We start from the raw sequence: 24,096 nt of genomic DNA, 5'->3' as shown, positions 1-24,096 counted from the left end.
ACAAATGTAGAGGATTGTGCGCCATTCCTTGGTGAAGTTATTTCCTCTCTGAGTGCTTTTTCATTTTAATAAAAGTTGTAGCCAAAACATTATAACCTCCCCTGCCTAATATGCTATTTGTCCTTTGTGTGCTGCCAAAACAGATCCAACCTGCCAAGGCATGGACTCTCCAAGACCTTTGAAGGTGCTCTCTAGTGTCTGGTACAAAGACATTCGCAGCAGATCCTTTAAGTCCTGTAAGTTGTGAGATGGACCCGGCGTGGATGAGATAGATTCCATCCCCCCAACGCCCTGTTGCCAGTTAGTGGTTTGTCCCTCCTTGGACCGCTGTTCGTGGGTACTCACCATTGCTGATCAGGAGCACCCCACAAGCCTTGCCGTTTTGGAGATGATCATCTCATAATGACTCAGCGCTTGTCAAAGTTGCTCAGGTCTTTACACCTGCCCATATCTACCACAATCCAGACAATGACTACGAGACCCAACTGTTTACTTACTAAGTACTATATCCAAGACCTGGACATGCACAGTTGTTAAAAGATAATAAAAAGACTCCATTCGCTTCATCTATGAGAGGTCATAATTTTTTGGCTCACTGGGTGTACATAGATACTATAAGTGGCCTTAAGTCTTCCTTGGTAGAAATCATGAGTGATTATATGAGGTATCTTTTAGAGAGTATTCAAATAAAAAATCTTTCAGGTAAGTTGCAGGGACAGCAGCATGCTACCAGGGTTGAGAGAATTACTTTGGTGTCTGGCAGAAGTCCCCACTCCCCCAGTGGGACAGGACAGAATTTACATAACTAACATCTTGATTTGCTGTAAAGTGGAATTACGGCCTGCGTTATGTTCAATTAACTCCACGGATCTTCTTGTAATTAAAACTCAGTGATCCCCCACTGTTCAAGAGTTCTGTGCCAGGAAAGAGAAACAGACAGAAAGGTGGGGAGAGGGTGAGAGAAAGGTAGATAGAGAGCAATGGAGGGAAGCAAGGAGAGAAAGAAGTGGAAAGATAAACTGCTGCTTCATCATGTTTTCATCAGATATGACCTTGGCAGTCATAATGCTGGGGCTGGAGATATCACTGGAGAAGAGCCACACTATCCATAAGTTGAAAGTTAATGTGAGGAGCATCACCCATGGTGGCCCCTTTATAGCACCCTTGCCAGCTGTTGTATGGAGATCTATGGAGAATAGATGTTTCTCCTTAAATTGATTACATAGGAGAAGGAATATGTCCTGCTGTATAATGCTGAGTACTTTTGCTTTAAGGTTAATTATTTACTATTGTGTCACAAGTCCCCTGCTCTTTGGTAATTGCTGTTATAGCATTTTAGAGGATATGGGACTAAATACTGTTGTTTGTTGTTATTTCTTATCCCTCTGGAAGGATTACAGAAAGATGAAGTTAACTCATTCCTTAATAATCACCTCTTTGATTCCCTCTTTTGATTGTTGGGGAGTCCTGATGAAGCACTAAACATTACTCAGAAATGCTGCAGTGCACTCTCATGGCTATGCTGCAATTCAGTATTAATAGATTAAAACACTTGTTTCATTATGATATTTTGTGATTCTAAAACTTGCATTTTAGCTCTCATGCTAATCTTTATTGTACATTTACCTGGAAATTGCAAAGTGACAGACAGGCAGTGTCTGTATTCTCTCCTTTGCCCATACAATGCATCTTAAGTGGCTGCTTTATGGGATCAGTTAGAGAATTTTAACTAAGCCATAATCCCTAAATTGATAAAATTTCCTCTGAATGTACTGTAATGTTTAATTCATGAGCAATAATATGCAGGTAATAAATCTGAATATAAGAGAAAGGGCCCAAAACGTCAGCAACGAAATGCTGCCTGACTTTTAAGATTCTTTCAGTTATTTGTGAGATTGTATTCACTGATTATTTTCAATGCTTCAAAAAGATTTAAAAAAAAGAATGAACTTTATGGCCTTAAATACAATGCAATACACTGCCTGGAAACAGGATGTGCAAAGCCTAATGAGGATGAAAAAAAGCTGTATATCATGAATTTAAATGTATTTGTTTCATTTGTTTCATTCTCTTTACATTTATTTTCCTTTAAGTTCATTAACCTATTGGAAAAAATATAGGATGATCTTGGCTGTTAAGCAGGAACCTAAGACCAGCTTGGACATGTTAATTTTGTGCATGTTCTGCTTACACCTGCAACTTCTGGTCCAAGCTATCACCTAACATTCACGGCTTACATAAAATGGGCTGCATAAATTACATATATATTAAATGCTCCAACCTCTCTTTGAAAATGCACTCCCCCTGTGGAATCACAGGAGTGTTCATTCTATTTATAAAAAAGCGAGCACACAGCTGCCTGGTATGTACTGTTTGTGCACTTTGGGAAATAATTAACATTTCCAACAAGTTCATCTGCGTATTGTAAAAAGCAGCATACAGTTAATTTTTTACATGTGTTCACAGACATGATTTCAGAAATGATCTCTGTAGCAGAATAGGTTTAGGTCCAATCCTTTAAAGGATTGAAAGCATCAGCTACTGTGATGGCAGCGATACTGCCTAATGGCCGCGCTGAGGTAAACCTCTTTGAAAGAGTATTTCTTCTTAATCACAAAAAAAGTTAATCCTCAATCAATGAAAATGTAAAGCACTGGCTTCCTGTTCTATTTGTGCTGATAGCAGCTTAAAGGATTGCTACTGAGGGGCTCAGACCGCATTTGCAAGTGCCTGGCACGACTCCTAGTCATGTCTCACCCCCGCGCACACAGGGAAAAAGGCTTCCTTTTTCATTTTTGGACGCCCCCTGAAATGGTGGGGAGGTGCATCTATTAATGCCCTACATTTTCCCCAAATGCTAGCTGGTGAAGGCTATTGGGTTTTTTTTTGCCTTGTACAGTGATGAAAACACCCAGTGTGGTTAGAAAAAGTGTTTTCGTTCTCAATTTGGATCCTGGAGCAGGTTTTCCATGGCTTTATTGTTGAGGAATTTGCAATACATTTTAGCATCAAATACTGCATGTAATTAATATAATTTCAAAGGCTCTTGTGCCATACTCCTCTCTTTTCTTTTTTTCCCTTTAATATCTGAAGATCAGCGGTGTGCATGTTGTTGTAGCCGTATATTCTTTTGCTGAAACCAACAATTCTGCTAAGTCATGAAAATGCATTGCTGATTGTTATGGTAATACTTTGTCAGCTAGAGTGTCAGACCCTGATAAGCAAAGTCAGGACATTATTCACCCTTGAATCTTTATGGCTCTCACTAAGCAGCTCCATTTAAAGATCCCTAAGAAAGGATGCAGCAAAGGGAATCAGGTAGTGAAATAATAGGCAACTTGAAGTTGCATTTATGCATGCTGCAATTCTCAGTGAGCATTGATGATAAGCTACAGCTTAAACTCATATAATTTTAGAAGATGTAACCCATAAATATCAGTCTTAAAGTATTTGTTAATCTTGGTTTTTGCTGCTTATTACTTAACTGGAAGCAGGAACAGCAAAAACGTGTCCAAATATAATTTTTAGAACAACACTGAACTTTTACTAACCCATGCTATAAGCCTCCAAAATTACATTCTGTCCTGGTATTTGCCTACAAGATGACAGAGCATCTCATTGATGCTGGATCAGTGGATTCATTTGTATCATGTGGACACTCCTCATTTTGTCAACTATAAATCATATCTACTGCACCTTCAAGAATGGGTCAAAGCTAATACAGATTCCCTCCACCCTGACACTGTCGTAATCAGATCTGCCACCTGTTTGTCTAGCTGCTGGGACATTTTTCACCCCAGAGACACCTATAATTATGTGTCATCTGATGCTACTCTTTCATAACATTATGGAATTATTTGAAAGGCTTCCAGGATTTGCATTAGATTTGGGTTGGGATACCATGTGTGCTTGTTTATCGTTGTCTGCATGCTCAGAGAATAATTCCCTTCATTTGGATAAAATTGACGGTTATATTGCTTGTGTAGCTGCAAACTTCTCTACTGTTGGGTAGAGCATATTTAAGATGTAATATCTTGTTGAAAAATCATTTGTACTTGTTTCAACCTGATTGAGTAATCTATTGCACTTGGTTGAAATGTGTTAGGTGTACTAAAAGGGAGAGAGATTGTTTTTAGTGCCAGACCTTTTCAGGTGGCTTCCTTCCAGGATGTAAGTAGTGTAAAAATCCCTCTTAGCACGTGGCCTGTTTATGGTGGAGTTTTCATTGGTGATCAAATATTTAGCCATGCTAGGGAAAAGGCTAATAATAAAAATATGTTTTTACTTTCTGTTTTTTTATGGCAGTTATGTTCACACAATACATCAATTCAATATTTCACTCAAAGATCCCAAAAGTTAATGAAAACTTCATTATGAAAAAATTTAATTTTAAAGAGCAAATTAAAATGATCTTTGTCTCTGACATACATCAAACTAAATTATACCCCTAGGCACATGGTGTTTATTAAAGTTATCAAATGTATCATCTTTTTGAGAGATTGAAATAGATTCAAAGTGGTATACAATTAAGAACATAAGAAAGTTGGAAATAGAGAATTTAATAATTTCTTGTGGAGTTAAGCTTTTATTTTGAAATGTTTTTGGCCAAGATGTTTGTTGTGACACTTTTTAATAATGAAACAATTAAAAAAAAAAAAAAAAAAAAAATCCTTGTAAAGATTGTGTCAGTTAGTGCATGCAAACGGTGAAGAAAAAACGGCAAGCTATAAATTGTTTTGGAAAACCAACCCATGGAATGCTTTGTCGGTGCCAGAGCTTGGTGAAAATTGAAGCATAGTGAATGCGTTTGAACTTAGACAGATGAGATATCAAATTGGCGGGCAGGAGTGTGATAATCAGGGAATTGGAGAGGGAAAATTGCATCAGAATGGAATCATAAGCCTGGCCAGCAGTGAGGATTTGCTGATCCCTGACCTTCTGTTTCAGAGCTGAGGATTTTAAGTAATGAGATCTATGCAGTGAAACAACTCCACTATCACAACACCAGACTTCAACATACTGGGAGTAGAGCATCTCCCGCTGCACATAGCACAGATACAATGGATTTAAAACATGTTCAGAAATTTGCTGTGGCAGCAAAGAAAGACACTAAGGGTTAAGGAAGAAGAATGGAAAGAGGGATGACATTTTGTTGCAATAAATAGACCTTGCATGAAGGTATAATGTGCTGAAGAGCTTCCATGGTGTCCGATGCTGATTATGTTATCCACTGACCTTTTACAGGAAGAAACTGCCTGGGTGTTTCTTTCCACTCTCCCAGTACATATTTTCAAATGAACAAGTATCATTGTTTTTCCCACTAGTGAATAATTTAGAACACCTGCAAGGTTGCAATTGTTATGCAGTGCAGACGCCATAATCAGCAGGTTGTAGTAGTACTAAATAAGCTAACAGAGGGTTTCCTGTGAAGCTAAATCTCCTCATTTCTTCTCTCTAATATTATTTATCTCATTTCATGGACATTGAGAGCAACTTAGTAATAATAGACACAATGTCAGGGACGGAGTGGGAATAAAAATTGGCCTGGGACTCTTGATTCCAACTGGCCCACCAGCACCCATCTGGAGACACAACATCACATATGGCCTGTGTCACACTTAACAAGAACCCTCAGTAAACAGAGGATAAATTATCTATAATGATTTGTAGAACAATACAAGAAATAGAATCACCTGCACATGAATTTAATTTTTGTAATTTTGTAATGTCACAGTCCAATTGTCATTCATTCAATTCGATTACAGATCATTTTATACCTTTAGTTTCTAGTTTGAAGAAAAACTATACCACTATACCTTTTTATATTAGCTACAGTCCACAACTACAACAACAAAGTAGCTGTAGTCCTAGAAATGACCATATAGCTGAGTCGAAACACTTTCAAGTATCAACAAAATCTGAACTTTAATAAGTAGGATAGTTGCCATTTACTGCATTGCTATTTACCGCATCCGTAAAACTTGACTGGTTTGAAGTAGACTCACTGTGACCTGCTGCTCTGGTCCTCCTCTCTGCTGTCTGCCAAGCTTTCTCTGAGTTTTTCAGTCATAGTTTTTTGTTTTTTAACTTTGCCATTCATGTAAAGCAAGTCAGCAACAGTCCACTGCTGGCTACCTCAGTGTTTAAACCATGATAAAGATACCAACACATCAATGGTAAACTGGTGGACGGAGCCGTGGCCCGAAACAATTGTAGTTTGCTGGGGAGACAGATGTGAGGGAGATGACCACCACACAGAACCACAGTGGGCCACATAGGCTTCTGGACTGGGCTGATCACTTCCACACAGCGCTATCAATCTCTCTCCCTTTTACTCTCTCTTGCTCCTTCCCTCTCTCTCACTTTCTCTGTCTTTCTCTGATCTTTTATTTATTCATTATTCTCACATTGAGTTACCGGCCCAATGTGTGTAGTGGACCACACATTGGACCATACAAGTCCACTGGCCACTCCGCCAGTGTACAATGTAATAAGACCACAAATTAAACCTCCAGTCGGACAACAGTGCTTTCTTTCCTGATTGCCTGCTAATTGCTTCTTACCTAGTATTTTTGCTGGAAATGATCCCAAGTTAAGAAGAGAGTGTATCTTTCTTTCACAGATTGTTTGTGGCTGGACAGCACATGTTTTCAATGTTCCTAATTTAAAAAAGGTTCTTATAAACAAGTGTCTGTCTTTATAAAGTAATTTAAACCAAACATTAAAATTAAAGTATTTATCTTGATGCTTAATGCATATAGTTACATTGATTCGTTCAATTATCTGTAATATATCCAATAATAATTTGATATAAAATGTAATTATAATCTTAATTATAATTTGTTATTTTTTAACAATCTTTTTTTTTTATTGCACTTTGAAATTATGTTGTGAATAAATAACAAATAAAAATCATCATTATTATAATTTTTTTAGTAATGATAAACTTTTCTGGACAATTCTACACAGAATCGTACTATATATAATAGTGTTTGGCCATAATGCTTTAATTTGACCATTTAAATTAGTAATGTATATTTTTCAGGTAGCTATATTGAAGTTATTTATCTTGGCCTAATTGTATTATACAGGTAAATCCTTCATGTTGCTTCTCATCTAGTTCATTCATGTTATTATGCCCCTGTTAAAGTTAAATTAGACTGTAGGCTAGCAAACATGATGTAAAAAGTGTGGGGTTTAAATTACTTTAAAAATCTGCATTGCAAATATTTTCCGAGGAAGGAAATGCAGTCTCAAAGACACACATAATACATTTTGGTCAGAAAAACTAAATGTAAATATAGCTGTTTACAAAGAAATTCCACAGGGCACCTTTAAAGCAGCATTGTTTGATTTTTGGTCACTCCGGGACAGCGAAACAAGCTGTAAAAACTGACCTAGTATCATCTTATAAAGTTATTATGGTGATTCTGATAGCAAAATAAAGAAATTGCCTATTTACACGTCCAGCAGACACGGATCTACATTATCATTCATTTGGAGTCATATTCCTGACCATCTGATAAATGTAAGTCCAATATTCATTCTCGTTTTAGCACCACAACTGAGAGATATATCTGGCTCTTTACCTGCTAAGTGCTCCACTATGTTAAGCAGCTATTGTTGTTGCTAACATTTTCTACTGTTTGTTGCCTAGCTCGTAATTAAGTATTTTGGGTTTATCTGATCTTTTTTGCTGAAAACAGCTTAATGCTGAGGTTGGAAATAGGTCTGATGAGAGCAAAATGTTTAAGTCAGAAAACAAAACAATGACCTAAAAGAAGCTAAAAAAATTTCCATAGAACTGAGGGGAACTGCAGAGTTGGGTGTTAATTTTCATGAGTTCATCACTACGAGCAAACCTTTTCACTCTAGACCTAATTATTTTATGCAGCTACAATATAAACATTTTGATGGTGCAGCTTTAAAGACAGGGACTCTTACTTGTAACTAGAAAATGTGCTCAGTAGAGCAAAGATCTCTGTCAAGACCAATGTCAAAGAACACACACCAGACTTCAGAGGAGGAAATACTAATTTATAGTAAATGATTTGCCTCAGAATTTAATGGGTTCTTCCCTGGCCTATGCCCCACCCCTCCACAAAGTGAAAAATCGGTTTCATTACTTTTTGAGTAATCCAGCTGTCAAATAAACAAACAAACAAACAAACCGACAACCAGACACACACGGGTGATGACATAACCTCCTTGGCAGAGGTAATAAAGCATCTCTCCTCTGTAGGAGTAAAGCCCGACATATAAAAGGAAGTACAGATTTAACAAAAGGACAAAGCAATGTCCAGAGAACCCCAGGCCAATGTTGAAAGAAAAAGCGTTACAAGACACATTGAATTCTTGAGGCCTCTCATTTGGCCCCATCACATGTAGCCACCATGGAGACTAGTGCTAGAGGTCCTTAGAACAATCATACTGCACTATGTCGATGAGTTGTGCTCTGCTGGATCCAGTTAGCTCCTGCCTCTAGCTCACAACAGAAGTCTGCCTAATTCCGAGCATCAGTGTAAAAAAAATGGGCCCGTCCTGCCATTCAATGCCTGCTTAAAGAGATGGGGATGATTGGTTGGCATGGTAGAAGAGAGTGCAAAGAAACCTGCCCAAACAACTAGAAGGAGATGTGCTACTTTAAACGAAACTGGATGGAAGAAGAGCAAAGTGGAACACACTGTGAAGATTGATTCTAGATTGCATATTAGAGTGTAGACATGGTAAGACAAGCAAACTGTGAACACAAAGAAGAAAAACTACATACTTCCGCTCCATCTTTCCCCAACTACACTCCACAACCCCCATATGACATGACTGCAAAAACTAAGAAAAAAAAAAAAAAAAAAAACAGTATTCAATGTCATCAATCTCAAAAAGTATGCTCACAGTAAAGGAAGAGGACTGACACTACATGAGGCCCTTGGATAATATCATCAATCAGCAATCTTCCTGCCCTGCACTCCTGAATAATAATAATGATGACAAAAATGATCCTATCTCTAAATTTCTACCTATATGGAAGGTATCCATCAATCAGATTTGTTTTTGTGTCATTCTGTTTCCACCAATAGACCCTTCCCCTGGAAACAGGAATTTCTTGAGGAATGCAGTTCCCCTACCAGCATTCCCAACAGGGCCTTAGTTGAGTTCCGGATTTGCTCTTCTTCCCAGGGCTTTGGCCCTGCGGTGGAAATGCAAATCACAATATGCTGGAGGAACCTTTGCTCCCAAGAAAGTCCCTGGACTTTTGGTCTTGGGAAATTACAGTTCTGGGAACTTTTGGTGGAAGAAAACCTTGAGGCTTCCACCTCTCTTTTTTGCTTTGTATGCTGTGTTGCTTTCTTCATATCAACTTTTCATGTGTTTGAATAAAATGGTGGTGCTGTAAAAAACAGCCTCACTTTATATCGTGTTCATTTGGGCTGAAGAGTAACAGGGTCTATAGCCAGAATCAAAATTTCCTTTTTGATAGTAGGTGGTAATAATGCAGCTGTGCTCTCAATTTAGCTTTAAATGGAAGAAGAATAATATATTAATGATATTTTAATATATTTTGTTATCTATCCACCCCTCACTTCTGCTGAGGGGTGGATTGATAGACAAAGTTAGCAACTAGCTGGCAAACATGGTGAAGCATTTCACAGCTAAAGAGTCAGATATTTTGCGCATGAGTTGGCAAAGACCAAAACATAGCTAGAAGGAGGGTGAATATTGGAGTCCAAATGAATGTTAAAAAAAACTCTGTGTCTGTTACAAGTTTAAATAAGCAGTTGTTGGCTAACACATCAGCCACATATAAGATAACAATGTGTAATTACTTAGCAGAAATTATGTATATAAATGATGCTGAGGTCTACTGCACTGTCAAACGACCCTTGACATTTTATTACATTTATTTCGGGCTGTTCAAAGAGATTATACTCTCCATCCACGCTAATAGGCTATAATGACTCACCATAACATGCTAGCCGGTACATTTGAGTATCTGCTTCTATCGACATTTTAATTTGTAGTTTCTGATGTGCCAACCATTGTGAATGACTAGAAATAAAATGATCAATTTCAAGCACACTGAAAAGATTTGAGTGGAACGTAACTTTAATTATATCTTTAAAGTCTTGTTCATTTTTCTAACATAGACCTACTGTAGCTATGTGGTAGCATGGTAATTAGACAGAGTAGCCATTTGGTTTTACTTCTTTATTTAGTCTGACTTTGTGGTATTATTAGCTGACTATAAACTGATGCAGTTCTTATTTTGCCCTAACCAGTCAGTACTGACTAATGTATGTGTCCTCTCTACGTCATTGAGAGTTGACACAGAAGCTCTGGTAACGGTTGCTAGGAGCAGGAAACGTTTTTCACATACCGTGATGAAGAATGCAGATTTAATTTTTTTTTTCTATGAAGCCATCAGAAAATTAGTTCCAAAATTTGAATGCTCTCTTACACAAGTCCTTCCACACACACAATTACTTCCTCCAGCATTGAGCCATTTTTTAATTATAGAAGGTAAATTTGCAGTCAGTGAAACTGATCAGGCAAATTACATGTAAGTGGTAATAAGGCAAATTTTGTGAGAGAAGGAAAAGAATTGTAGTGTTGAGCCAGGACCTTGCTCCTTTAGGCACTTGTCCGTCCTTTGCTAATCACAAAATCTCCTTGATACACAACAGTAATTACATTTCTCTGAATACACAGAACCTGAATTACAAGAAAGCCTCGCCATTCACATTTCTCCAACCACAGAGAACATTTGAAAATGTCATTCACTCAGCAGAAAAGTGCAGATTAACGGGGACTGTCGAAGCCCACGAATCAGTCTGCTCATAACTATTTGACAAATTAGGCATCGACCTTTTACAGATTCACTTTCTGATTTGATCATAGGCTGGATAAGTTTCATTTCATCAAGTCTGTATTGACACTGACAGCTCTACTCCTACAAATCCAATGCATTAGTCAGACAAGGGCACATTGTCTTATTCAGAAGCTGTCTTATTCAGCTTCCAGTTTCAACAGACACATTTGGTTATTCTGGAAAATATAAACTCACTGTTCGTCCATCCCTCCACTATAAAAATTAAATGATTATTACAAGGTCAACTCCCCATGCTTTGTTATGGATCTTTAACTTGGTCAGTAAGTCATTATTGATAAAAACATAAAGCTACATAAAGTCATTTGGTAACTCCTCTCTCCATAATCTGCCTCTGGCTTCCCAGAGGACTCCGTCCCTCTGCTGGTTTTAGTTCACGGCAGAGAATCCCACCGGTTCACTCTACCCTTTTCTAGTGAGCAGAGGTGAGCTGAGCTTTTTTGTCTTTTTTGTGGCTATAGGAAGCCACAGAAAGCAATAAATATACTTGTAGATAACAGAGTGGAAAGTTATTTTTTATCAATAACTCTATTATTATTATTATTATTTCTATTTATGGCAGAGCTGTATTTAGAGTGTGCTTCTGCGCCCTATGCTCTGCAATAGCCTCCACATCCCAATCGGCTGCTTGTTAATTAATGCATCAACTTGGAACAGGTCCAGTTCCAAATCTCCAATAGCATCCACTCGTCGGTGCAAGCTCGTCGGTGATACCACAGAAAGTAACTGGATGGTGTTAAGGATACCATTAAAAACTATAAAGTGCCTGGCAGAAGTAGGTCAACAGTAAATCACATTTACTTCTCAACCATCAGGCCTCCTCTCATACAACAATACACTTTGTTTTTTAATAGGAATTTGCCTTTGTTTGTGCCCAGCCCATACGTTATGTTTTTTGACCCATGTCTAATACAAAGCTTCATATACATAGAGACCACCATTAAGATTGGGTTCACAATCGTAAACTCAACTTTTCAAACTTGATGAACATAAATTTCGTCAAAACCCACACCCTTTCTTCTCAGAGTCAGAACTCAGTCTGATCTGAACAGGCATTATACAAACAGTTCCAGATCAGCTTGACTCACTCTTTCCATTGATAGCATGCTAAGAACTGTAGTTTTAAAACTCAGAACCGGTGGATTTTTTTTTGTTTGTTTGTGTTTTTCCCCACATAATAACAGCTATTACAAACTCAATGAAAATTAGCTTTCACTATGTTTCTTTGACAGTAGTAAAGCTAAGATTGTCCCATGAAAGTGGTTCTCGCATGTAAAAAGTGAGCAAAAACAGCCTAATCAAAAGTTTAAAGTTTTAATTTTTAAGATCACAGTTTTGGTTGTTTTGGCAACACCTGTGATTACTGGTGGTAACTAAAAGTGCACTTCAATAGTACAGGCCCTATAGTTCCATTCAAAATGACACCAATGGCTACTGGGGGCAGCAAACACACTATGGAAAGCTACTCCATCATAACGCAACAGAAGAACAAATTGGTGATGTGTTCACAGCAAACCCAAAGAAACTCACGATAAGTCACATCTTTGTCACATCTTCAACTCATCATGTCTTTGTAATATTTTGTCACATCTTCGAGAAGGCTTTGAAATGTCTTCACATCATGTCACATTGCGTCATGTCTTTGTTTTGTCATGTCAATTAAATAAACTAACTAAAGTCAACAGCATGGTCTATAGACTATGGGTATACCCATAATCGACAGTTGTCTACCACATTACATGAACTGTTTGCATGCCTTGGCTTTTGTCCTCCACATCTGCCCAGCGTGTGCATGCATCATTTTCTCATCAGTTCTTTGTGCATGGAAACGCTTGAGATTTAAATTGTGAGCTTCACATGTAGAAAGGCAACTACAAAATGCAAATACTGTATGCTTAATGCTCTTGCTGAAAATTGCAAAAACAATATTTCATATAATTAACATCATAAAGTGGCAGTCTAGAAGATTTCAGTCCTGAAGATTTCAGTCCTAAATTCTGTGATCACCAAAATAAACTATTGTCATTTTAATAAAGAAGTCATGCAATAATTGGCCTGTTTCCATCATTCTGTGAGCAACCGTGATCTGATTTTCTGCTGCACACGGCATGAGTCTGTGTACGGCAGGGCACAGTGAAAGGAGCTGGTTACCTCACTGAGAAGCTGGAGGTGTGCGGGCTTGTTGCCTGCAGCTCTTTGTCTAAAAGCTCACTGTGACTGTTCCTTCTTCTTCCATTACTCTCGACAACATTTCAAGCTGATCTGCTGTCCAAAAATGGTGAAAATGACTGTGGTCTTGTTACCTAGACTCATTTTTCATGAAAGATAGCAGTAAGTGCTAAACTCACTGACAAACATGTTGCATTTCCTGTGACTACTACTCAGTCACCATCGTGTTACCTCTTTCGGCAATAGAGTTTGACTTAACAGACATTTAATTAAATGAAAATCTTCAAGACAGCCACTTTAAGGATTATAACTTTAAATACCACCTTTGGAGGTGAAGACCAATGTGATATCCTCCACATAATCACAGCAGTGCGAGAGGCCCATCAGCTGTATTGAACTGAGGGGTCACATTATAGGCCACCAGTCAGTTACGCCATGCTGACAGGCCACAGCAGATACACATTGATCATGTTTACTCATGTCCTCTACATTAACCTGCAGGTAATGACAGCCATTCTGATCAATGTTTCTGACTGCACCAAATAGATGCACTGCAAATGGATTCCATGGTTAGAAGCCACTGAGCTTCTACATATGATACTTAAAGAGAGAAATGACTCAATTCCTCTGATTTGCTCGCTTTCCTTTCATTTTCAGTCCTGCCAAGCTTGCTCATTTGTCCTTGGATTTATTCCCGTAATAGGGGAGCCACCATGCCCTCTGCACACTGCAGCCAAGGCCAAGGCTGGCTCGACAGAATGGCCTTGAATGACTTCCTGTGTGGGCTGGGTTGAAATCTTGGTCAGGACTGGTATCATGAGGAGATGGAACAAATGCCAAAAATAACTCAACCCAAGTAAAGTCTGAATGTTTGGTTTTGACCTTTCTGACTAAACGATTGCTGACTAAACTTCCTGATTAAACGATTAAGACCCAATTAATTGACTAATCTCCTGAAACCAACAGATGCATCACACACATAAGGTGATCTGTAGATTACTTCGTGAACATCATATGTCATCTGATTCCATTCTCCGAACAACTTTCGGCAGTGATACATCTGTCTATGAACATGTGGCAGAAAAGGCTGCTTTCAGGCTCCCAGGGGGAATGACACTTGATTGTCTCATTACTATGATTACAATTTACATTCTTGTATGATGCGGCTGCCTTAACAGACGTTTCAACTTTTCCACCGAGAAGCCTGTTCGTCTTTTGTTTTATCATCTGTCTTCTTTTCTATCTTCAATTTAAACATTGTCAGTCTCTCTTATGCAGATACTCCACAACAAAGAATTACATATATAATGCTGGCATTTGCGAGAGAAATTTACACAGTGCTTTGATGATACAGAAAGAGAGGTAGGCAAATAACAAAAGAGGGTCAGTGTCGGTTATGCAACGTTGTCTGTGTTGATTAAGCTGTAGCAGAAGTAAGGTGAACTGCTCTGAGAAAATGCTTCTTTTTTTTCATCAAAATCTAGCTAGTCACCTTTAATCAAATGCAAATGATGAGAATAGGGAATCTTTAATTCTGAATAATAGGAACAAAGGGAGCGATGGGAAGAAAGATAAACGCTTGTTAGTTACCATCAGTTTGCTCTCCAGGCAGGGCCTAAGGGGACTTCTTTTAATCTAGCATCACTTTAGGCAACAGATACCCAATCTCAAAGCGTCTGAACTGGATGAAATTAAGAAAAATCAATCATCCTTCATTCTCTTTGAGAAAGTTGACAAATTCCCACTGTTACCTCAGCATATTGGCCGGGGATGATGTTATTTTGAATTCCTTTAAAGGCCTATTAAACAATTAGCCAACCAGTGGTACTCCTGACAATGCCAATTTGTATAATTAATCTACACTGGCAGCAAGATTCCTCTCGTTCAATTTATCATAATCCATCTACTGTACATGCAGATTTCAAAGTAAGCAAAAATGATGATTTCATGTTGACATGAAAGAAATCTCTCTGATTTTCTGAATTTATTTTCCAGGTTGCAGCTGCCTCTCCACAGCCTGTACTGTCTCTTAATTTCATTAAAACTCCTGATCCTACTTTATCCTACATCTGGGGGACAAATACATCTGTTTCTGAGGCGAGGCAGTAGTTCTCACAAACTTCTCACAAAGTTGATGGCACATGAATCTTTGGTTATTATGTGTTACCCCATATGGAAAACATCCCAGGGTATCAGCAAAATTGATACATCTGATTAAAATTCATATATTCAGTTTGCTCGTTCAAATGATCAGAATAGAGAGAAGATATTTCTCTCAAACACGTTTTACTTTTACTAGATGAGTAACCCAGTTTTGAAGTTAAACAAGGTTGTTGTTCAGCTTTTTATTCAAAGCAGGGAATGCATTATGCACTTGGAGAAATGTCTGTCTGTTATCAGCAGGACGAGTGTCCATGAAATTCTTTCCATTAATTGTGTCAAGTTTTATCTCTCCCTGACAAAGTGCTAAACAGTGATTTATTACCTAAGTATAAATTTTTTCAGGCATATTACTCCTTTAGAGCTTTGAAAGTTTTCCACAAGCTAGACCTGTGCAACTATATGGGCAAGTACACACAATTATGAGTGATCATACAAGCCATGTATCATTTTCCTTTGTATTGTATTTGTTTATATATATGAAAGGAAAGTATACATATATATGTGGAAGTCAAAGTATAGATATAATATACAAGGGTAAAAATATGTTTAAATGGACAATGTATGTACTGTACATGAGTGAAAATACATGCAAGTGAGTGTAGAGTGTATTTATGTGAGAGTGAGTATAGTATAGTGAGTATAGTATGTATGTGAAAGGAGAATGTTTATATGTGAGAGACCCAGAATTATTAATGGTTTGCATAGCCCCTTATACATATAGACACATTTCACATGGACTTACACATATAGATATACATATAAATGCATCTCCATGCGTATGTTGGCACATTTTTTTTATGTACATAATTCATGGCAAGATGCAACAGTACACTTTTTTGTGTCACATCACAAAACACTAATGATGTGTAATCATGTACATGTAATCCTTTCTCTGCATACTTTTAATGCTTATCACCACTAAGTATCCCCTTAATGTCTTCCTTAAGCCTTTCATTTCTTGAAATGCATTAGCAGCTCCATACTTGAAAAATCAGCTACTTAATTGCAACAATTTTCATACACAGAATCCATTTTAGATACTATAGAAGAAAATCTACAAGTTGCAAAGTGGCTTAACAACCAATCAGGAGCAACACATGGCTAAAGATCAAGGAAAGACTTGCTTTGAATCCTAAGACCGCATCATCATCATCAAGAAACAAACTAAACAAAGGTGACAGATCTGCATGGATCAAACAACCAAAACATGAAACTGCAGGTAGTCACAAAAGCTCAAGACTTCCTCAGTATTCTAGGAGCATCTCTGCAAACATCACACATCCAAAAAATAATCTGCTCCATTGGAATCGAAAATAGAAAATGTATATGTTTTCCTTTATCGTATGAAAAAAAAGGAGAAATGAGATTTCAATAACTGACGGCATAACATTACAAACTTCACATTGCGGAGGCATGTTTAAATTATAGTTTTCTACATCTTCTGCATTTTCTAATGAAGACTGAAAGAAATCAGGCTAAATGAGACCACAGAATACTGGCTGAACATTACTATTTGACAGCATCTATAACCTCCCTGGGACATGCACCTGACAGACCCTGATTAATTTTGATCCCGATGAAGATATATTATTTTTAGATATGTGACAAGTAGCTGAAACCCCTGTTTCCCAGGAATGTTTCACTTTTATATTAGCAATAGGCGCAAGTTCTGAATCTTCCAAAGGAAGATGTGACAGGCTAATCCACAGAGAGGAGCGTTTCTGGCATTCAGTGATCCCCATGAGCCTGACAGTGTGAGGTATTTGGAAATGTTGGCAGGTAAAACTTGTTTACATCATTATATGTGTTTATTGCATTCCTTCTACCTCTCTGAGTATTCATTACAGAATGAATTTATTGATTAACAATAAACTGCAAAACAGTTTCATGAAATGCATCTGTATGACAAGGAGCTCTATTTTTTTGCCTCTGGATATGCATCTGTGTCTGTGCTTGGATCATTTTCTTTTTTTCTCCAGTAATGAAACTGTGCCAAAAGATCTGTCCCCTGGAGAAATCTGGTCTCATATGATTACAAAAATGAGATGTGAGAAAAACAAATAGTTCATAATGCCCTGCAGAACATGAACCCGGCACATTTCCCTGTTTTGGGAGCTTCAGAATGTGTGCTAATACTCTGCATTTCATATTTGTTTATTCTGCTTCCTTTACCCCAGGAAATGGTAATTGTTGTTTGTCTATGCACGTTTGGGAATTTTGATCCATGAGGATATTTTTTCTCCTCCATCCAAGGACAATTATCAAACAATACAGGAGATAACAGTGTTTGCTAGCAGCAAAGGCATACTTTTGATTAAAGAAAAATAATGGAGAGATATTTAAAAAAAAAAACAAAGCTTTGCACAGACACAGTTGTTCCTGATCCTCACCCGGAGCTGAGTCTTTCCTTTGCATGACTAACAACCCTGCATGTTCTTTTTATACATTTAGAAACCAACAACCTCCTGAGACAAATCCAAGTATTTTCTTTTCTGTTGTATTGTAGAAGTTCCTCAATTGGTCAAAACTGTAGGTTTTCAACCATGCATCAATCTGATTTTGATGGCATGATTATGGTCGGAGAAAGGGAAAAAAAAAAAGAATACAAAGAAAGTCCTGAATTTAAGACAAGAAGTCCAACTGACTAAACTCGTAGTTGCGTTAAGGATGTATAGAAACAGCAGATAAAACAGGAATAATAATACAGTAAGCCTTTGGAAACCTTCCGTAATGGTGCTTAATACTGTAAAGCGTCATGCAGTTAATGCCCCTCTTTTAGCAGTTAGTGTTGCTGTTGTGCAGTCAGAGACAAACTTGAAAAACTGTGGATGATAAAAGTGTAATCCCCTTTATTTTAAAGCTGAAAAAATATTTTTGAATGAATATATTGTTATTATATCCATTTGTACAGTGGGGCTTGGAAAAAAGGGTCAGCTATGTGAGAAATGTTGATCTGGTTTGTCTGGTTGAACCTGTGGGTTGAAATAAAATATGAAATATAAAAGATAAAGTTAAAGATTTTATTTTTTATTTTTCGTTTTGTTTTTGTTTTTGTTTTTTGCAGACAGTTGGCTATTTACACATCCAGCAGATACAGAGCAACATTAGCATTAATTAGAAGTTGTGTTTCTGTAAGTCCAATATTCTCCGTGTTATTCTTTCTTGTCCTCACAAACTCCTGAAAAAAAGTATCTGCATCTTTAGCTGCTAAATGATCCACTATGTTCACCAGCTAGTAGATCATTTTGTTTGTCTGCTGTTTACTGCAGAGCAGTACTTTTTTTTCTGAACTTGTACTGCCTGCTACAAGTGTATACAGAGTGAATGAGAGCACTAGGACTGAAAACCAAAATTATGAGCTTTAAGACGCCCCTAGAGCTCTGAGGGTTCTCTTGTCCAAAGTATTGAATTAAGGATCTGAATACATTCGTAAATGAGACATTTCGGTTTTTGATTTTATATAAATTTGAAAAAAATTCTAAAAACATGTTTTCACTTTGTCATTGTGGGTAATTGAGTGTAAATTAATGGGGAAAATGGCAATTTTATCCATTGAAAATAACTCTAGAACACAATAAAGTGAAGCTTTGCGAAAAGTAAAGGCGTCTGAAATGTTTCTAAAGCTACTTTATTCTGTATACAGCCACTATAAGTAAAGTGAGGATGCTTTCAAAAATAAGCATGTTAGGTATGAAATGATAATTTTTATTTATCGGTTAACTTCATAACTACAAAGTGCGGCAAACAAAAAAAAATAAAACGAAATCAAATCAATGTTTGGTGGGACCCCCCCCGCCCTTTGCCTTTTAAACAGCACCTGTTCTCCTTGGTACACTTGCACACTACTTTTGAAGGTACTTGGCAGGTTGGTTTGTTCAAGAATCTTGGAGAATTTACCACAATTCTTCTATGGATTGTTTAAAATAGCTGTATCACATCCATGCAACTGTGGCAGAGAAATACACATTAGCTTCCTGTTCGTATTTTCTGTGCTTCCCCTCACCTTTCATCATATAACATGTACATAAATATTACATTGCAGAACATAATCATCATTTCTGTAAAGTAAAATGCTGGAACCAACAATTTTAAATGGCTGAAGTTTAAAAAGACTTGATTTTCGGGTTCAGGGTAGAATTAGTTGTAGGTTAGAGTTAGGTATTCAGTTGTGACGGTTGAGGTTAGGGTAAGGGGCACAGGAATGTATTATTTCCATGACAGGTTCCCACAAAATATAGTAAAACAAGGATGTGTGTGTGTGTGTGTGTGTGTGTGTGTGTGTGTGTGTGTGTGTGTGTGTGTGTGTGTGTGTGTGTGTGTGTGTGTGTGATCATAGCAAAATGTGGTCTGGGAGCCACCTACCACAGAGGTGGTTTTAATCACTTTGGCAGGTGTGTATATGTCTGTCTGTCTGTCTGTCTGTCTGTCTGTCTGTCTGTGGACAGATTTTGTCATCACGATAGCATCAAAACTGTGCAAGATACAGTCCCGAAACTTTACAGGTGTGTAGTTGAGATCAAAATGAAGGCTGAGTTTGAAGATGTGTGTGGTCTGACCCATGAGTACTGAGTACTAATGTAGTAATGACCACTGAGTACTCTTTTAGTAATGTAGTAATAGCTACTAGGTACCCATGGGTCAAAACATCAACATATGGCCGGGTGTCCAGTTGGTGTCAGCCCATCGCAAGATGGTCTCTATTTGTTGTTGTTTGATCAGAAAGTTTCAGATTGCAGCTTTAACTTTTTTATTAACCTGGTACCTGACTGGTGATCCTGAAGCTGCTGTTCTAAGTCATACATCTTTTGACAAAATGACAGCCACTGTTTCAACAGTGGATATCAATCTCTGTCTGCAGGCCTCTGCTCATTGTTTGGTGCATATACTGTAAATCTGGGATGGCATCTCTCTTTTAGTTAATGCAGCCTCCATATAAACACACCCTAACTTTTTGACTCACTATTTTAACAAATGTTGGCAGGCAATGTATAGTATAATCTACTGTGGACCATATTACTGTAGTGTTGTAAAGCATCTGTTAATCACTGAATCTCTATTTTCCAACTGTAAAACACAACCACAAGCTACGTCCTATCTCATTATGATGTCTTCCTGCTCATCTGCACATCTCCAAACTGTCAGCCGTCTCTGCTGGCCCTGGTGGAGGGGAACCTGGCCTCCTCATAAGATTTGCAGTAGAAGCCCACAGGCCTAATTGGCATGGTCAGTGATGTAGCATATGCACTTTCCAGTGGGAACCCATCTGACAGGGCCACTCGCTGATGACTGCCCACATAGTCTCCATATGTGGCAGACAGAAGGGCCTGTACGCACACTGCCCTTCAACTAATGAAGCCAAGTCACACGGTTTATACCTCCAGAATCTAGAAACAGAACGCTACCTCTCACAGTGTATGCACCTACAAATATACACACACAAACATATAGACAAGCCATAAGGGGAAACTCAGAGTTGTAAAAGCAAAACTGTTCCCTCACCTTCACTTATATCCAGACAAATACACTGAGCCACACACACATAGCAGAGTGACTCAGAAATGTTAAAAACATAATTGCACGATTACCCTCACCTTCACCCCTCTTGCAAACATACTCACGTACACACAGAAAATGGCTGTAGCTGTGACGGGAGAAAGAAATAAGGAGATGATGAAAAAGAAAAGTGAGGGAATACAGAGAAAGAGAGAAGCTGCGTGGTGCGAGTGTGAATTCAGCTTCCCTCTGGGCAGCTAAATGGACTTGGTCAGTCATTAGCATGCAAAAGTCTAGTCCGGACATTTAAGGTTATTCATTCCCCAGGCTAATTCTCCCCACACTGAAAAATGCCCAGCTACTTCCTGAATCAATGTCTTTTTATTAGTTGTTGCTCTGGTGTTTATTTTCCACAACACATCCTCAAAACACTCCAAAACCCTGCCAGCCAAGGGTCGGCCAAGTGCACCACACGTTTTCAGTGTTTTGGGGACTGCAGATGTTAGCGCATACTTAATAACCCTGATCACAGGAGCCCCAACCTCGCAATGTAATTCCACTACCCAAGGTGCATCTGTTCTGCTTGTACTCACAGGAACCCCATGCAGATGGAACTGTTTCACAAAGTCACACAAGTCATACAGTGGCTCGGCTGCTCCCTCAATAACATTGCAGGTATCAAAGGCAGCCAGGCCAAGGGGAAACAGTTGGATATTGGCTCTGCACAGCATGGCAAATGACTTAAAGGCAACAAATATACATCGTATAGACTGAGGTTGTTTATTTTATTCCACGCACTGGGAAATATCTGTGTGCCTCGCCGACTTTGTACATACAGTTGTTTTCCTGATAGCAACATTAGTGATAAGGATGTACCAGCACATCCCAAGCAATACATTATGTGAATAGATGTTTCTACATTGGCAGCATCTCCTCTTCACCCACGCCACAATGCCCAACCATTGTGCTGCGGGTTGCACAGGGGTCATCAGATAACCATACCACAAAATATCCCTGAAGATATTCACTCAGCATTATCAAAATGAAACATAACTCATGAGCAAGAGAAGAAAAGACACTACAAAACTGTTAAAAAAAAAAGACTATATTAAACTGAAACCACAGTATTCCCTGTGAAGATTTTCTTGCTTCTTCTGAGTTTTATCCATTTCAAATACTCCTCCAGTCACAAAGTAAATAGATTGTGAGTTTCCATGCTGCTTAACTTTTTTTATGCTCAGAGCAAAATGTGATGTTTCTGCCTCTCTTTTTCCCTGAAGACTTTGGCTGGCCCACTTTCCCTCATCGCGTGCACCTTGAGGGTGTTAATGGAACAAGGAATATTTACAGTGGAGTGTTTAGAATCAATCTGATATGATTAAGTAATGAGTTTGGAATAATTAGAGAGGATCACATTAAGCAATGCAATGTATAGTGGTATGTATATAAGACACCTTGTTACAGCTTTCAGAAGTTCACATTGTGGCGTGGGTGTAGATGGCTGGTGATGAAATTAACTGAGTTTCATTCGGGCAGAATTACATCTCCATTTCAAAACACTAACAACTCATTTTACACAGTGATTGGTGTTACAGAATTAAAACTAAGCAAGGCACCTTAATAAAAGAAAAAATGGTAGAGATATAGTAAAATGGCAGTTAGAGCTTGTTTAGGTTCCATAATGTAGCTCTGCTACCACAACCCACAAGCTAACGAAGTCAGGTGCAGTTTTATACGATGGAAGGTTTTAGCTGGTTATCCAAAATCACATTTGATTGGATACATTTCTGTAAATGTGTTCTAATATTTTTATGGGAACATATGTGAAAAAAGTTGTATAAAGACTTTTGTGGCTCCAGAGGGAGTTGTGTGAGGACTGCCTCAAGTGATGTCAGTTTAGTCAGCATTGGCTGGGTCTGAAGACTATAAGTTTGAAAATGAAAAAAAATCTGGGGCTGTGGCGTTAGAAAGAAGTGAGCTTACCAGACCACTGCTTGAGGCTGGAGGCTACATTAACGGCTACTAGCAAGACACACTCCAATCATCGACTGCACTGTCGGCTGTCGAATTGTATTTTAAAGAGATGATATCTCTTGTTCTTCTGCATCCTTTTTTATAAACTGTTCATCCTGAATCTGACAATTTTATAAGACTGCATTGCTAAAAAGGGTGGAGTACTCTTTAAGGATTTTGTATGCACTTTTGACAATGATTTTTAAGAAATACTTTTAGTGCTAGTCTAACTAACACTGTAAGACCCTCAGCATTGGACAAGGTTTATTTTTCCTTTGTCTAAAGACTACTTGACCCCATAAACATCAATGGGCTAAGCTTGGCTAAGCTCACTGGTCAACATACTTTCAAAGTAAATGTCTTCATGGGTTCAAAATGACTTGCGGAAAACTTACCCAAACATGACGTGTGTCATTTTTCTAAAAACCAGCCGAACCAAAAAGATAATTAGACCCGATACAAAAATCGACCCAAGTTGACCCAAAGAAAAAGAACACCAACGACGGCACATCAAAAAACACATTTTTCTGTGATGATTATAGCACACCATGAAATCGAAGCTGATGTCAAGTCCATTGAGCTTGAGGCAGATATTAAAAAGATTTTTTTAAAGCGCATTTTCAATTTTGAAATGAAAAAAAAAAGAAACTGGCATGGAAACGCCCAAAATATGAAAAAAAGTCCAAATATCGAAAAAAAAAAAAGAAAAAGTTTGCACATTTAAGTGAGGTGGAAAAATATTGATAAAAAGAAAATGTAACAAATTGGAAGAGACATAAAATAGTAGTAGACCAAAATATCAGATCTGTCTAGAGCCATTAGGAGACTACGACCTTTCTCAAATTACATAAACATCAATATTTCCATTACATTTTCAAGATGCTCCACAGTTTGAGGTTTGATTGGAGCTCTTCTAATAACTCGTTTGCAATGGTTTAATGGCACATGACTGGAGAATTAGCACCACCATCCATTTATCTCGATAAGATTAGAGGGTTTACTTCAGAGATGACTGCAAAAAAACGTTTGACTCCTGTCCTTCCTGTCAATTTTGCATTGATAAGCTTGCTCACCAGACATTTAATCAATAGGCCTGTGTATTGACTGCAATGCTTGTCTCTTTCTGCAGGTGATTTTGATGCTGACCAAACTATTTGACTTCAACCTAAACAGTGTGACTGAGAGTTCATTATGGAGGTAAGCTACACGACCCTACACAACCTTTCTGGAAAAGCCTCAAGAAGTATGAGTTTGGCACATTATATTGGTCAGAGGAGATTGATGGACTTAATTCTATACGTTTGTGATGTTTTTAATCCTATGGTTTGTACTGCTCCCCACTCTGCTCTTAGGTATAAGGAATACCAAAACTC

General features: G+C 38.0%; 1 protein-coding gene across 1 annotated transcript in view; it reads left to right on the top strand.

Moving 5' to 3' along the window:
- LOC120799633 (VPS10 domain-containing receptor SorCS1) overlaps positions 1-24,096 on the top strand; it is a 149,774-nt gene that overhangs the window by 42,916 nt on the left and 82,762 nt on the right. Inside the window, exon 2 of the mRNA XM_040144854.1 lies at positions 23,853-23,920. Within this exon, the coding sequence (XP_040000788.1) occupies positions 23,853-23,920 (68 nt within the window). The remainder of the gene's footprint in view (positions 1-23,852; positions 23,921-24,096) is intronic.

This window comes from Xiphias gladius, chromosome 15 (genome assembly GCF_016859285.1).
Source record: "Xiphias gladius isolate SHS-SW01 ecotype Sanya breed wild chromosome 15, ASM1685928v1, whole genome shotgun sequence".
In the NCBI taxonomy this organism is placed as follows: Eukaryota; Metazoa; Chordata; class Actinopteri; order Istiophoriformes; family Xiphiidae; genus Xiphias; species Xiphias gladius.
The sequence above is the reverse complement of the archived record's forward strand: the minus strand, read 5'-3'. Positions and strand labels throughout refer to the sequence as shown.